At 46.9% G+C, this 15,874-nt stretch overlaps 1 protein-coding gene across 5 annotated transcripts in view; it reads right to left on the bottom strand.

The window, feature by feature from the left end:
• Window positions 1-15,874, bottom strand: part of LOC137355917 (pyruvate carboxylase, mitochondrial-like) — a 1,077,083-nt gene that overhangs the window by 820,952 nt on the left and 240,257 nt on the right. For all 5 annotated transcript variants that reach the window (XM_068021564.1, XM_068021567.1, XM_068021566.1 and 2 more), the window contains one exon: window positions 9,443-9,605. In XM_068021564.1, the coding sequence (XP_067877665.1) occupies window positions 9,443-9,605 (163 nt within the window). The remainder of the gene's footprint in view (window positions 1-9,442; window positions 9,606-15,874) is intronic.

Here is a 15,874-nt window from a genome sequence, read left to right as displayed (position 1 = left end):
GGATATACTGTTGTTTTTCAGACTGGAGGCATGCATACATTGGGGTTCCCCAGGGGTCAGGACTAGGTATTGCTTTTCGCCATATTTATTAATGACCTAGATTTGGGTATACATGGCACAATTTCAAAATTTGCAGATGACATAAAAGTTGGAAATGTAATGAACAGGATGGCGACAGACTTAAAAAGGCTGCTGGAATGCGCAGACGAAATTAGAGTCATAGAGTTATACAGCACAGAAACAGGCCCTTCGGCCCATCGTGTCTGTGCCAGCCATCATGCACCTAACTATTCTAGTCCCATTTTCCAGCACTTGGCCTGTAGCCTTGTATGCTATGGCATTTAAAGAGCTCATCTAAATACTTCTTAAATGTTGAGAGTTCCTGCCTCTACCACTGCTTCAGGCAGTGTGTTCCAGATTCCAACCATCCTCTGGGTGAAAAAGTTTTCCTCAAATCGCCTCTAAACCTCCTGCCCCTTACCTTAAATCTATGCCCCCTGGTTATTGACCTCTCCACTAAGGGAAAAAGTCTCCTCTTATCTCACCTATCAATGCCCCTCATAATTTTGTATACCTCAATCATGTCCCCCCTCATTCTTCCCTGTTCGAAAGAAAACAACCCTAGCCTTTTCAGACTCTCTTCATAGCTGAAATGCTCCAGCCCAGGCAATATATATATTATACATATATCGAAGGGGAGATGCAATATAAGCTAAATGGTACAATTCCAAAGGGGTGCAGGAAGAGAGAGACCTGGGGATATATGCATATATACACAAATAGTTGAAGGTGGCAGAGCAGGTTGAGTAAGTGGTTAAAAAAAGTACACAGGATCCTGAGCTTTATAAACAGAGGAATAGACTACAAAAACAAGGGGGTTCTGGTGAATCTTTATAAAACACTGTTTTGGCCACAACTGGAGTATTGTGTCCAGTTCTGGGCACTGCACTTTCGGAAGGAGCGAAGGCCTTAAGACAGCGTACTGAAACCCTTCTACAATTTGCTAAATTTAACAGAAAAAATTAATAGAGGGATTTTGATAAAGAAGGTGGGGTGAAACTGTCTCCAGGAGGGTGGGGGTGGGGCGGGGGGGGGGGGGGGTGGCAGGGTGAAAGAGATGAGAGTTTTTTTTTTAAACACATTGAGTTATGATCAGGAATGAAATGCCTGAAAGGGTGGTGGAAACAGATTCAAATAGCCAGCACAAACACGATGGATGCAAACGTCTCCTCCTTGCTGTCTGATTCTATGTAAGGGTATAAAATGATATGCAGCAAAGGCAAGTAAATGAAGTTGACTGCAAAGCAGCCATGATCTGATCAAAAGGCAGAACAGGCTTATGGGGCTGAATGGCCTGCTGCTTTATTCTATAGAGCTCCACTTCTGACAGAGTTGAAGACACAAATTACGAATCTGCATGGTGCAGGAGCTCAGCGCACACACAGGAGGGGGGGGGGCCCTAACCTCGGTGGGACCAGTGGACACTTGACCCACAAGTCAGAATCTCCAATGTGATATCCATCCTGGTGTGGACCTCTCGTTTGGGCCCTTCAGGAGGTTAGAAACATAGTGTCATAGATAGAGGTCAGAAGGAGACCAGCTGGCCCATTGTACCTGTGCTGGCACTTTGAAAGGGTTAATCAATTAGTCCCACTCCCTCTTGCTCTTTCCCCCATAGCCCTGTAAACTTTACCTCCCATCAAGCATTTCTCAAATCTCCATTTGAAAGTTAACATTGAAACTGCTTCCATGACCTTTTCAAACAGTGGATTCCAGATCACAGCAACGCCCTGCAGGAATGTTCTTGTTCTTAACTCCACTCCAGTTCTTTTGTTGATCACAGTAAATCTCTGTCCTCGAGTTACCAACCAGGTGTTGGCAGCTTGTCCGCACACGGACACCAGTATCCATGGTAAAAGATCATGAGGTCTGTGACTGGTCATTTTCAGGGATGAGAAATTTCCCATTGGCTTCTTCCTTCCGACCAGAGTGGGAACAGCAGTTTCCAAACTTCGGACAGCTTCATGTTTTTCGGTTGGGTTCTGATATTTTTGATAAAAGCCAGGGGGAAAACTACGAAGCTGACTGAAGTTTGGAAACGGCTGTTCCCACTCTCATCACCAGTCGGGGAGGCGGAGAGAGAGAGGGGGGGCAGAGAGAGGGGGGGCAGAGAGAGGGGGGGCAGAGAGAGGGGGGGGCAGAGAGAGGGGGGGGCAGAGAGAGGGGGGGGCAGAGAGAGGGGGGGGCAGAGAGAGGGGGGGGCAGAGAGAGGGGGGGGCAGAGAGAGGGGGGGGCAGAGAGAGGGGGGGGCAGAGAGAGGGGGGGGCAGAGAGAGGGGGGGGCAGAGAGAGGGGGGGGCAGAGAGAGGGGGGGGCAGAGAGAGGGGGGGGCAGAGAGAGGGGGGGGCAGAGAGAGGGGGGGGCAGAGAGAGGGGGGGGCAGAGAGAGGGGGGGGCAGAGAGAGGGGGGGCAGAGAGAGGGGGGGCAGAGAGAGGGGGGGCAGAGAGAGGGGGGGCAGAGAGAGGGGGGGCAGAGAGAGGGGGGGCAGAGAGAGGGGGGGCAGAGAGAGGGGGGGCAGAGAGAGGGGGGGCAGAGAGAGGGGGGGCAGAGAGAGGGGGGGCAGAGAGAGGGGGGGCAGAGAGAGGGGGGGCAGAGAGAGGGGGGGCAGAGAGAGGGGGGGCAGAGAGAGGGGGGGCAGAGAGAGGGGGGGCAGAGAGAGGGGGGGCAGAGAGAGGGGGGGCAGAGAGAGGGGGGGCAGAGAGAGGGGGGGCAGAGAGAGGGGGGGCAGAGAGAGGGGGGGCAGAGAGAGGGGGGGCAGAGAGAGGGGGGGCAGAGAGAGGGGGGGCAGAGAGAGGGGGGGCAGAGAGAGGGGGGGCAGAGAGAGGGGGGGCAGAGAGAGGGGGGGCAGAGAGAGGGGGGGCAGAGAGAGGGGGGGCAGAGAGAGGGGGGGCAGAGAGAGGGGGGGCAGAGAGAGGGGGGGCAGAGAGAGGGGGGGCAGAGAGAGGGGGGGCAGAGAGAGGGGGGGCAGTGAGAGGGGGGGCAGAGAGAGGGGGGGCAGAGAGAGGGGGGGCAGAGAGAGGGGGGGCAGAGAGAGGGGGGGCAGAGAGAGGGGGGGCAGAGAGAGGGGGGGCAGAGAGAGGGGGGGCAGAGAGAGGGGGGGCAGAGAGAGGGGGGGCAGAGAGAGGGGGGGCAGAGAGAGGGGGGGCAGAGAGAGGGGGGGCAGAGAGAGGGGGGGCAGAGAGAGGGGGGGCAGAGAGAGGGGGGCAGAGAGAGGGGGGCAGAGAGAGGGGGGGCAGAGAGAGGGGGGGCAGAGAGAGGGGGGGCAGAGAGAGGGGGGGCAGAGAGAGGGGGGGCAGAGAGAGGGGGGGCAGAGAGAGGGGGGGCAGAGAGAGGGGGGCAGAGAGAGGGGGGGCAGAGAGAGGGGGGGCAGAGAGAGGGGGGGCAGAGAGAGGGGGGGCAGAGAGAGGGGGGGCAGAGAGAGGGGGGGCAGAGAGAGGGGGGGCAGAGAGAGGGGGGGCAGAGAGAGGGGGGGCAGAGAGAGGGGGGGCAGAGAGAGGGGGGGCAGAGAGAGGGGGGGCAGAGAGAGGGGGGGCAGAGAGAGGGGGGGCAGAGAGAGGGGGGGCAGAGAGAGGGGGGGCAGAGAGAGGGGGGGCAGAGAGAGGGGGGGCAGAGAGAGGGGGGGCAGAGAGAGGGGGGGCAGAGAGAGGGGGGGCAGAGAGAGGGGGGGCAGAGAGAGGGGGGGCAGAGAGAGGGGGGGCAGAGAGAGGGGGGGCAGAGAGAGGGGGGGCAGAGAGAGGGGGGGCAGAGAGAGGGGGGGCAGAGAGAGGGGGGGCAGAGAGAGGGGGGGCAGAGAGAGGGGGGGCAGAGAGAGGGGGGGCAGAGAGAGGGGGGGCAGAGAGAGGGGGGGCAGAGAGAGTGATCAAGATCACTCCTGACAGATGGATATCCATCTGGAAAACTCCGCATTGTTACAAGAAGTGTGCCAGCAAACACTGACCACTTGTGCAAGCAAAAAAATGACAGTAATCTCACTAAATCAGTGTCCACATAGTGACGAGAAAGTAAGTTAATAAATTAGTCTTCTCAGTTAAAGCTTCTTCACAAAAATGCACATTTTTTGTTGTTTTAATTACTAGTAAGATAGATTTTTAATATCTTTATCTTTCGAAAATTGTCTCACCGGCCCTCTATGTCAGACAAAAATTGTAATGTCGTCCCCCACGCGAGAAAGTTGGACATCCCTGGTCCAAGCCTTTAACCTTGTGTTGTAAAATAATCTAGCAGCTGGGTTATTTTAAAACATAAGTTAAAGGCTTGCGTTATGTAAATTAGTTTTAAAATTGCAAAAGTCACTTAGAGTATGTCTCGATTTCTACACTCTGGCACGCATTACTTTCACTTGGGACACAAGCTCAATGACATGTTGAAAGTTGCTGGTCTTTTACTTCTTTATAAATGTTGCGATTTTGCTGCTATCCATTTGGAATCACATTGTTCCAGAACTTCTATTAAGGGGAAAAGAGGCAAGAAATTCTAAGGAATCTCCAGAAGTCAGCACTGTACGTTTCTCATGAGTATAAGAGTACAATGTAATGGGGCTGAGTGATATTGGCAAAAACTAGATGCTGCTGAACCATATACAATAGTTCGTAAACAGAAAGTAATGGATAGATTTAATAAACCTTAATCTATGATGAACTGTCTATGATTCCTTTCCAAAATCCGTGCCACATTTGCAGTTTTAAAAACTATCAGGGAACACATAGTAAAACTTTATTTGTTTCTAACACGGCCATTGAAACATGTCATTAACTGATTGTTTTTTTACCGTAAAATGGATAAAAGAACAAATTTCACAAGTATGTCAAAGATCAGTAACAGCAATGTGCATCATTTACCATCCAGTTTGAGGGCAGATAACCTGAGTGGCCAATGTCATTTGAAAGTTGTTTGTATCATATAAATTACATTACGATAAAAGTGTACCTTTGCGAACAGGTAAGAGATTTGTCATGGACATAAATTGGTTAGTTTGGAGTACAACCTTACAGATAGTCACTAAACATTTTGTAACTGAATAATACATGCAGTAACAACTGCTCAATATTTTGCAGAAAAGCTTTTTGTTAATAATTATCTTCTCAGAGCTGAATCGGAATCGACAGTGATAGACCGAGATATTGACATAAGTGAATTTATGAGAATCACTCTATTGTAGGAACTGAAGGCCGCTCTTCATTTGTAATCGTGTTTATTTAATTTTGCCATTAACTTTGATGAGTAAATGACATTTTGTCCATGAGAGATGCTGTACTTTAGAATCCAGGACCTAGTTTAACAGCCTGTCAAGATTAATAAACTGGTCTACCTACCTACCTAAACTACCCACCATTAATCTCTCTGAAAAAAATTCCTTTTCAAGTATTTATTCAGTTCCCTTGTGAAAATTACAGTTGAATCTGCTTCCACTACCCTTTCAGGCAGCGCATTCCAGATCACAACAACTCGCTGCATAAAAAAATGTTTCCTCGTGTTGCTTCTGGATCTTTTGCCAATCACCTTAAATCTGTGCCCTCTAGTTAGTGACCCTTCTGTCACTGGAAACATTTTTTCTTTATTTATCAAAACCCCTCACCATTTTGGATACCTCTATTTGGTTTCTCCTTAACCTTCTCTACTCCAATGAGACCAATCGCAGCTTCTCCAATCTTACCACATACCAGGAATGGGGCAGTTCAGTTATCATTCTAGTAAAGTTCTTATGCAGCCTAAGTCCTTGACCCTACTGCCAGTGAAAACAGTTTCCCAAGGTAGGGTGAACTCCCAGCTCAGAGGATCTTTGCCTCCTCTGTGCCTGTGATTTAATTCGGGGCACCACAAGGCCACTGGAAACCCCCAACTATAGCCAGGGCTCAACATGGCAGCCATCCCTCTGGAATCATAACATAACATTTTACTACCTTTCCTTTTGCGCCACCCCCCCGAACATTTCACTGAATATCACACAAGCCGATAACAAAGAATGTTGTTGAGATTGCACTCATTAAATCCTTGCTGTTCATTTACTTACAGCAAAGAAATTATCAGAAATCCAGCAGCAAAACTGAAGGCACTTATTGAGAACTCCACACCACCTCACACCACAGATATAACACAGAAGGGAGAAACATTGGTGCTTGCAACTTAAACCAAATTGCTCTTTCTTGAGACCTGACTGGTCTTGCTATTACTGGTGCTCTCATAACAAATATGGTGAACTGGCTGAAAAAAAAATTGTGATTGAGATTCGGAGCAACAAAAACTTGCATCTACACAGCACCTTTAATGTAGTAAAATGTTCCAGGGCACTTCACAGGGGCGTTATCAAACAACATTTGACACTTTGCCATATAAGATGATATTAGGACAGGTGACCAACAGTCAAATTTCTGGTTTAGAGGAACAACTTAAAGCAGGAGAGAGAGGCAGAGTGGTTTAGCAAGGGAATTCCAGGGCTTAGACAGCTGAAGGCCAGCACTGGAGAAGTACAGAGATCCCGTAGGGTTGTAGAACTGGATGAGGTTACAAAGATGGGGAGCTGCGAGGCCGCAGATTTGAGCACAGAGATGAGAATTTTAAAACTGAAATGGTCACTGCCAAGGCAGTCATAGGTGTGGGAGAAAGCGAGCTGTTCTGCCTACGTTTGGATGAAAACAGTATGGAGAAAAATGACCCTGAGTAACAGGCCTATTGCCTTTTTGAAAAGGTAGCAAGTGGGCTAATCAGAAACTGAAACCTTCGGAGGATATTAACTCACATTCTTCTGTATAACAGAGACAAACAGTAGCTGATGCAACATGAGTGCACATGGCCAATTCATCACCTTTGTGAAAAAAAAAAGATTAAATATATCGGCTTTCTACGAAACATCACCTGTAACAGTTTGAGGAAAGCACCTCCTTCCTCTTTTTACCTCATCAATGCAAGGGTACATTCCACACTCCCTGGGGTGGAGCCACACTCAAGGGACTGATGAGGGTCACAGCATTAAGGTGCCATGTTGTACCCCTATCTCTCTTCAAACACAAACATATCCTATAGGACCAGTCAAGATAAGTAACCCCCCCCTCTGTTCATAAAAGAACAGCTCAGAATCTTTTTTTTTAATAAGAGGGAGAGATGATCACTCAGCAGCAAATGCAGGAATTTATGGCTAAGACGAGAAGCATTTTTACAGAAGTGGATTTTTACTACGCCTTTGAAAGCAGACCAGTTTGGGGAACGCATTTTTTGAGAACCTCTTCAAAGCTGACTTGAACAAAGCTCTTGGTCGCACCTCCTAAGCTCTTCCTTGCCTTGGTGACTGCTTTACTTACTCCTCCGCAAAGTGCCTTGAGGCATTTTTCTACATTAAAAGCACTATATAAATGCAAATTGTTCTTCTTGTTGAACTGCACTGAAGTGGAAAGAAATTCTGATTCAAACACAAAATTTGTCAGAATACCAATTAAGTGTCCATAAGTCTGGACTGTATTTGGCTGCCTCTTTTATTACACACTACACATAATGCAGCCACAAAACATTCTGCAACTCACTGCAGAAAATAACAGTATCGAGGAAAGCCCCCACACTGCGCCTAACTTACATGAAGAAAATCACGGCAAAGAAATCACGCACACGCAAAGATTCACTACCCACTAAGTAAGCACAGGAAAAACTGCACTTCAGAAAAGATAGATCAGAAAATAACACAGACAGTATCCTATCAAGTCCTGACACTCCCTTGTGCACTGAGCAACTCCTTTCCTCTAACCCAAAGGCCTGGGCAATTTTAATCTAACCCACCCATCAGGAAACTGATGGGATAGGGTGCAAAGCTAGTTTTACACCCCATCTGAATTTTCTCTGCAACTGAAGTCCGCTGGGATTAACGTTGGGTGTTAACACAAAAGCAAAATACTGTGGATGCTGGAAATCTGAGACAAAAAAAACAGAAAATGCTGGAAACAATTGGCAAGTCAGGCAGCAGAGCCGGGAAGCAGCCTGCACGGCTCTTCCTACCGTGCTTCCTGTGCGGCGGCAGGGCCGTTCGCCACGCGAGTAACTGCGGCTGTGGTGGGAAGAGGCCCTTAATTGGGGCTTAATGGCTTTAACATCTCACACTGAAGAATGCCTGCAGAGTCTCATCGACAGGTTTGCGTCTGCCTGCAATGAATTTGGCCTAACCATCAGCCTCAAGAAAACGAACATCATGGGGCAGGATGTCAGAAATGCTCCATCCATCAATATTGGCGACCACGCACTGGAAGTGGTTCAAGAGTTCACCTACCTAGGCTCAACTATCACCAGTAACCTGTCTCTAGATGCAGAAATCAACAAGCGCATGGGTAAGGCTTCCACTGCTATGTCCAGACTGGCCAAGAGAGTGTGGGAAAATGGCGCACTGACACGGAACACAAAAGTCCGAGTGTATCAGGCCTGTGTCCTCAGTACCTTGCTCTACGGCAGCGAGGCCTGGACAACGTATGCCAGCCAAGAGCGACGTCTCAATTCATTCCATCTTCGCTGCCTTCGGAGAATACTTGGCATCAGGTGGCAGGACTATATCTCCAACACAGAAGTCCTTGAAGCGGCCAACATCCCCAGCTTATACACACTACTGAGTCAGCGGCGCTTGAGATGGCTTGGCCATGTGAGCCGCATGGAAGATGGCAGGATCCCCAAAGACACATTGTACAGTGAGCTCGCCACTGGTATCAGACCCACCGGCCGTCCATGTCTCCGTTATAAAGACGTCTGCAAACGCGACATGAAATCGTGTGACATTGATCACAAGTCGTGGGAGTCAGTTGCCAGCATTCGCCAGAGCTGGCGGGCAGCCATAAAGACAGGGCTAAATTGTGGCGAGTCGAAGAGACTTAGTAGTTGGCAGGAAAAAAGACAGAGGCGCAAGGGGAGAGCCAACTGTGCAACAGCCCCAACAAACAAATTTCTCTGCAGCACCTGTGGAAGAGCCTGTCACTCCAGAATTGGCCTTTATAGCCACTCCAGGCGCTGCTTCACAAACCACTGACCACCTCCAGGCGCGTATCCATTGTCTCTCGAGATAAGGAGGCCCAAAAGAATGTCCCACTTCAGGTTCACAGGCTTTCCCGTCCCTGACTATGTTTTGGTGTAGGTGGGATGGTGACGGCCCGCCGCGGGGGAGAGCATAAAATTCCACCTGTTAACTCTGCTCTTCTCTCCGCAGATGCTGCCTGGCCTGCTGAGTATTTCCAGCACTTTCTGGTTTTGTTTAATATTGGGCGCGTTTTGAAACTACCATTTCCCACGCTCTCTCCACCCATCCCCTCAAAACCCTGTGGGTGTCTCATGCGGCCAGTTAAGTTAAAATCAGCCTCAACGTTTCCTTTGACATTGTTGGACTCCCATCATATCGACAAGGAATGGTGAACTTCTGTTACCTCTATACGGCCAGTGTCTGGTTGGAAGCCACGTGCTGGATCCTCAGTCGTAACTCTGCACTGTATGGCACTGCCGTTGATGCGGATAGTTTCCTGCCTCAGGCCTAGGTCAGGTAAGCTCTTCCCCTCTGTGACGTGTATCTGGGCATGTACAAGGTCAACACTGAAAAAAAATGGAAGGGAAGGAGAAGCAGAAAATCAGTTGGACCGGCCACTGCAAGAGCATGTACAAGACCAGGATAGCTTCACAAAAAAAAAATCAACGTGACAGTAGACTTGGAATTTTAATGAGAACATACTTGTTCTACCATCAATTTCTATGGCGACTCTTTCATTAATACTGAAACTAACCCAGTTTCTGACACGATGACTAGATCATTACCGTCAAATACGGTTGCCAACCCTCCAGGATTGTCCTGGAGACTCCAGGAATTACAAATTGAACTCAGGAGGAAATTCATCAAGGCATTAAAAAAAATTTTTTAAATTTTCTTTGAATGTTTCTGTTCATTATTTATAAAAATATCACAGATGGAAAAAAGGTTGTTTGATGGTCAAGGATCATCAAATCAGGGAATGAAGAGTCTGTTCAATTACCGACTGGCCGGGGTACTTTGAGGGTGGGCCAATGTTGGGGCAGGGAGGACGGTTGGAGGGCGGAGACCATATGATGAATCCTCCAGGAATCTGTACAAGAGGAGTTGGCAACCATACCATCATTTGATGCATCACAACCAGTTCAACAGCTATCACACAAGAAGCTAAAGTTCCCAGATCAGAGCCAGGACTATTTATTGCCTTTTTCTGCTTTGGTGGGTTTTGCTCCATTATGACCGACTAGCAAATTAATGAGACTGTTGTCAGGCAAAGCCCCCACCTGCCAAGGCTGAGGCACACACTATTCCGCCACATTAACATTAAAACTTTAAAATTGCAAGCCCCTGACATTGGAAGGACCTTTGCATGGTACCAGACAGTGTGGAAACAAAGGGAACCAGTCCCTGTCCCAATACACAGAAGAGACCTGGTCAAACCAGTCGGTCAAGTAACCACCTGCTGGCCAACTGGGGGAGTTTTAAACTGGAAAAGTAGATTTTGAGATGAGAAAGCCGTGTGCTCATGAACTGAGAACATCTCCTCTCCTGTCTGACACGTAAACCCAGAGAGAGAAAAATCTCAAACATGAACAAGATTTATGAAGAATAGAGGGCCCTAATGAAGCACAAGACCATATCTTCAAACAAGCGAGCTTGAGAAACAGTAACAGGATATTGCCTCAAACTGTTCTACTTATCTATTCTTCTGCTCTTTCCGCATGTATCGTGTGTGCATGCTAGCGTGGGCGCGTCATATATCTGTAGGCGTTAACTGTATTAGATTTTGAGTTTAAGGTTTAATCAATTTAATTTTTCTTCTTTAAACCAAAGAAAGCCTGTTTGTGCTCATTTCTTTGCCTTATAATTGGAAAGCTGTAAACAAGGATTCACAAAAGGGGAGCTCAAAACACAGTGTGTTTAAAATTAAACCCTGTTACAATAAGACCAGGTGAAGATAGTAACAGAGCCCGAGACACCTTTCCCACCTGGTCGTAACACTGTTATATATCAGAAAATAATAAAGAAACACAACAGTTCACTGTGACTGAAATTGCTGAGTGCTCTCAATCAAAATCATCTGCCCCCATCTGACTAAAAACGTCCCCACTCTCTCCTCATAGTACTGTATTTTTTTCTCCTTTTAAGTATTTATCCAATTCCCTTCTGAAAGTTACTATTGAATCTGCTTCCACAGCCCTTTCAGGCTTCCATATTGCAACAACTTGCTGCATAAAAAAAAAAAATCGCCTCAGCTCCCCACCACACCCCACCGGCTTAGGTAAATTCAGAGAAAAATTCACCAGCGCAATAATGTTTATTCAGAACATCACGAAGATTCAAGAAACATCAAGGGACTTCAAAAGATTCAGTCAAGCTAAATGACAAACCAGAATTACATACATCGTTCATGAACATCGCTATAATCACAGAATAATACAGCGCAGGAGAGACCCTTCGGCCCATCGAGTCTGCACCGATGTATTAAAGACACCTGACCTGTCCACCTAATCCCATTTGCCAGCACTTGGCCCACAGCCTTGAATGTTATGACGTGCCAAGTGCTCAACCAGGTACTTTTTAAAGGATGTAAGGCAACCCGCCTCTACCACCCTCCCAGGCAGTGCATTCCAGACTGTCACCACCCTCTGGGTAAAAAGGTTCTTCCTCCTTAAACCTCCTGCCCCTCACCTTAAACTTGTGTCCCCTCGTAACTGACCCTTCAACTAAGGGGAACAGCTGCTCCCTACCCACCCTGCCCATGCCCCTCATAATATTGTACACCTCAATCAGGTCACCCCTCAGTCTTCTCTGCTCCAGCAAAAACAACCCAAGCCTATCCAACCTCTCTTCATAGCTTAAATGTTCCATCGCAGGCAAAATCCTGGTGAATCGTCTCTGCACCCCCTCCAGTGCAATCACATCCTTCCTATAATGTGGCAACCAGAATTGCACACAGTACTCCAGCTGTGGTCTTACCAAAGTTCTATACAACTCCAACATGACCTCCCTGCTTTTGTAATCTATGCCTCGATTGATAAAGGCAAGTGTCCCATATGCCTTTTCCACCACCCTATTAACCTGCCCTTCTGCCTTCAGAGATCTATGGACAAACACACCAAGGTCCCTTTGTTCCTCGGAACTTCCCAGTCAGGCCATTCATTGAATACTTCAGTGTCACATTACTCCTTCCAAAGTGTATCACCTCACACTTTTCAGGGTTAAATTCCATCTGCCACTTTTCTGCCCACTTGAACACCCCGTCTATATCTTCCTGTAACCTAAGACACTCCACCTCACTGTTAACCACTCGGCCAATCTTTGTGTCATCCGCGAACTTACTGATCCTACCCCCCACAGTCATCTATGTCGTTTATATAAATGACAAACAATAGGGGACCCAGCACAGATCCCTGTGGTATGCCACTGGACACTGGCTTTCAGTCACTAAAACAGCCATCTGTCATCACTCTCTGTCTCCTACAGCTAAGCCAATTTTGAATCCACCTTATCAAGTTACCCTGTATCCCATGTGCATTTGCTTTCTTGATACGTCTCCCATGTGGGACCTTGTCAAAGGCTTTGCTGAAATCCATGTAAACTACATCAACTGCACTACCCTCATCTACACACCTGGTCACATGCTCAAAAAATTCAATCAAATTTGTTAGGCATGACCTCCCTCTGACAAAGCCACGCTGACTATTCCTAATCAAATTTTGCCTCTCCAAGTGGAGATAGATTCTCTCCTTCAGAATTTTCTCCAATAGTTTCGCTACCACTGACGTGAGACTCACTGGGTCTGTAGTTCCCTGGCTTATCTCAACAACCTTTCTTAAATAGTGGGACCACATCAGCTGTTCTCCAGTCCTCTGGCATCTCCCCCGTGGCCAGAGAGGAATTAAAAATTTGGGTCAGAGCCCTTGCAATCTCCACCCTCGCCTCCCACAGCATCCTGGGACTCTTAATGGAACGTCTATTAAAGATTTACTGAGCTCCTAGATTTAAAAAAATAATCCAAGTAAAGTTTAAGGTTTATATAGCATCATAGAATCATACAACACAGAATGAGGCCATTCAGGTCATCATGCCTGTACTGGCTCTCTAAAAGAGCTATCCAATTAGTCCCACTCCCCTGCTCTTTCCCCATAGCCTTCAATTTTTTCCCCTTCAAGTATTTATGCAATTCCCCTTTTGAAAGTTACTATTGAATCTGTTTCCACTGCCCTTTCAGGTGGCGCATTCTGGATCACAAGATACTCCATTAAAAAGATTCTCACCCCCCTCTGGTTTTTTGGCCAATTATCTTAAATCTGTGTCCACTAATTACCGACCCACCTGCCAGTGGAAATCGTTTCTCCTTTTTTACCTTATCAAACCGTTCATAATTTTGAACACATTTACTAAATCTCCTTCTAACCTTCTCTGCTTGGCCTCAAAGCATAAATTTAATTGAGACATTCAAAATCATGAAGGGCTTTGATAGAGTAAATAAGGAGAAATGGTTTCCAGTGGCAGAAAGATCAGTAAACCAGCGGACATAGATTCACGATGATTGGCAAGAGCCAAGGTGAGGTAAGAAGAAAACATTTTTATGCAGGAAGCTGCTGTGGCCCAGCAATTGCTGAAAGGGTAGAGGATGCAGATTTAATAATAACTTATAAAAGGCAATGAAATAAACACTTCGAAAGGAAAAGATTTCAAAGATCCAGCACAGACACGATGGGCCAAGTGGCCTCGATATGTGTTCTATGATTCTAAGTGATTTGGATATCATTCGGCTGAGTGAGAAGTGGTCTTCCAGCCTCCTGAAGGGCCCAAATAGGGAATTCACACCACGGTGGGTATCACATTGGAGTTTCCGACCTGTAGATCAAGTGTTAGGAACAAAGGAACTAGGAGCAGGAGTAGGCCATTCTGCCCGTTGAGCCTGCTCCGCCAATCAAACAGATCGTGGCCGCTCATCTACCTCAATGCCACTTTCCCCCACTATCCCCATATCCCCTGATGTAATCAGTATCTAGAAATCTATCGATTTCTGTCCCGAATGTGCTCAATGATTGAGCTTCCACAGCCCTCTGGGGCAGAGAATTCCAAAGATTCACCACCCTCTGAGTAAAGAAATTCCTCCTCATCTCAGTCTTAAATGGCCTACCCTTATTCAGCGACCGTGTCCCCTTGTTCTAGACTCACCAGCCAGGGGAAACATCCCATCTCCATCCACCCTGTCACACCCTGTAAGAATTTTCTAAGTTTCAACGAGATCACCTCCCATTCTTTGAAACACGAGAGAATACAGGCCCAGTTTCCTCAATCTCTCCTCATAAGACAATCCCACCATCCCAGGGATTTAGTCTGGTAAACCTCCTTTGCACTCTCTCTATGGTAAGTATATCCTTCCTTAAATAAGGAGACCAAAACTGTACACAATACTCCAGGTGCAGTCTCACCAAGGCTCTGTTCAATTACAGCAAGACATCTTTACTCCTGTACTCAAATCCCCTTGCAATGAAGGCTAACTTACCATTTGCCTTTTTGATTGCTTGCTGCACCTGCATGTTAGCTTTCAGTGACTCATGAACAATGTCACCCAGGTCCCTTTGGATATCGACACTTCCCAACCTCTCACCATTTAAGAAATACTCTGCCTTGCTGTATTTTTACAAACATACAAATTCGGAGTAGGAGTAGGCCACTCGGCCCCTCGAGCCTGCTCCGCCATTCAGTAAGTTCATGGCTGAACTGATTACTCCACATTTCCACCTACCCCCGATAACCTTTCACCTCCTTGCTGATCAAGAATCCATCTAAAGGCTCTGCTTCCACTGCCTTTAGAGGAACAGAATTCCAAAGACTCACGACCCTCGGAGAAAAAAATTTCTCCTCATCTCTGTGTTCAAAGGGCGACCTCTTATTTTTAAATGGAGACCCTAGTTCTAGATTCTCCCACAAGGGGAAACATCCTTTCCACATCACCTTATATTCCATCTGCCTGTTCTGCCATTCAATGAGGTGGTGGCTGCTTTGTAGTTCAACTCCATTTGCCTACCTTTACTCCACTATCATTGATACTCTCGCAATAGAAACATAGAATCATACAGCAAGGAGGAGGCCATTCAGTCCATCGTGCTTGTGCTGGCTCTTTGAAACAACTATCCAATTCGTCCCACACCCCTCATCTTTTCCCATAGCCTAACAAATTTCTCCTTTTCAAGTATTTATCAAATTCCCTTTCGAAAGTTACTACTGAATCTGCTTCCACCGCCCTTTCGGGCTGTGCATTCCTGATCACAACCACTCGCTGCGTAAAAAAATTCTCATCACCCCTCTGGTGCTTTTGCCACTTACCTTAAATCAGTGTTTTCTGGTTACCGAACCTCCTGCCAGTGAAAATAGTTTCTCCCTACTAAGCCTATCAGAATCCCTCATAATGTGTCCCATAACCTCCCTCCCAACAGGTTTTAAAAAAAAATTTCTACTGTTAAACATAAAATTTCATTTGGGATGGCTTAACAAGGAAAGGAATATTACCCTGCAATTCTTTTCTTTTTGAATTAATTAAAAAGCTTGCAATGCACAATCAAGTGGGAGATAAATATCTGTTTTGCAGATCTATTTATCTGAAGCTCAGTAATTAGTCATTCCTTTGAAGTGACTTCATTTTCATGAAAAGTTCAGGAAAGTATAAATAAACTAAAAGATAATCATTAAAATGAGGACTATTTTAGTGTCATCAACCTCATGGGCAAAACCAAGGTTCTGTTGGTTGTGATTTTTGTGCTCTGTGCAACACCCAAATTAGGTTTGCCAACCCTCTCGGATTGACCTGGAGCCTCCA

Source organism: Heterodontus francisci, chromosome 44, assembly GCF_036365525.1.
Source record: "Heterodontus francisci isolate sHetFra1 chromosome 44, sHetFra1.hap1, whole genome shotgun sequence".
Classification (NCBI taxonomy): Eukaryota; Metazoa; Chordata; class Chondrichthyes; order Heterodontiformes; family Heterodontidae; genus Heterodontus; species Heterodontus francisci.
The sequence above is the reverse complement of the archived record's forward strand: the minus strand, read 5'-3'. Positions and strand labels throughout refer to the sequence as shown.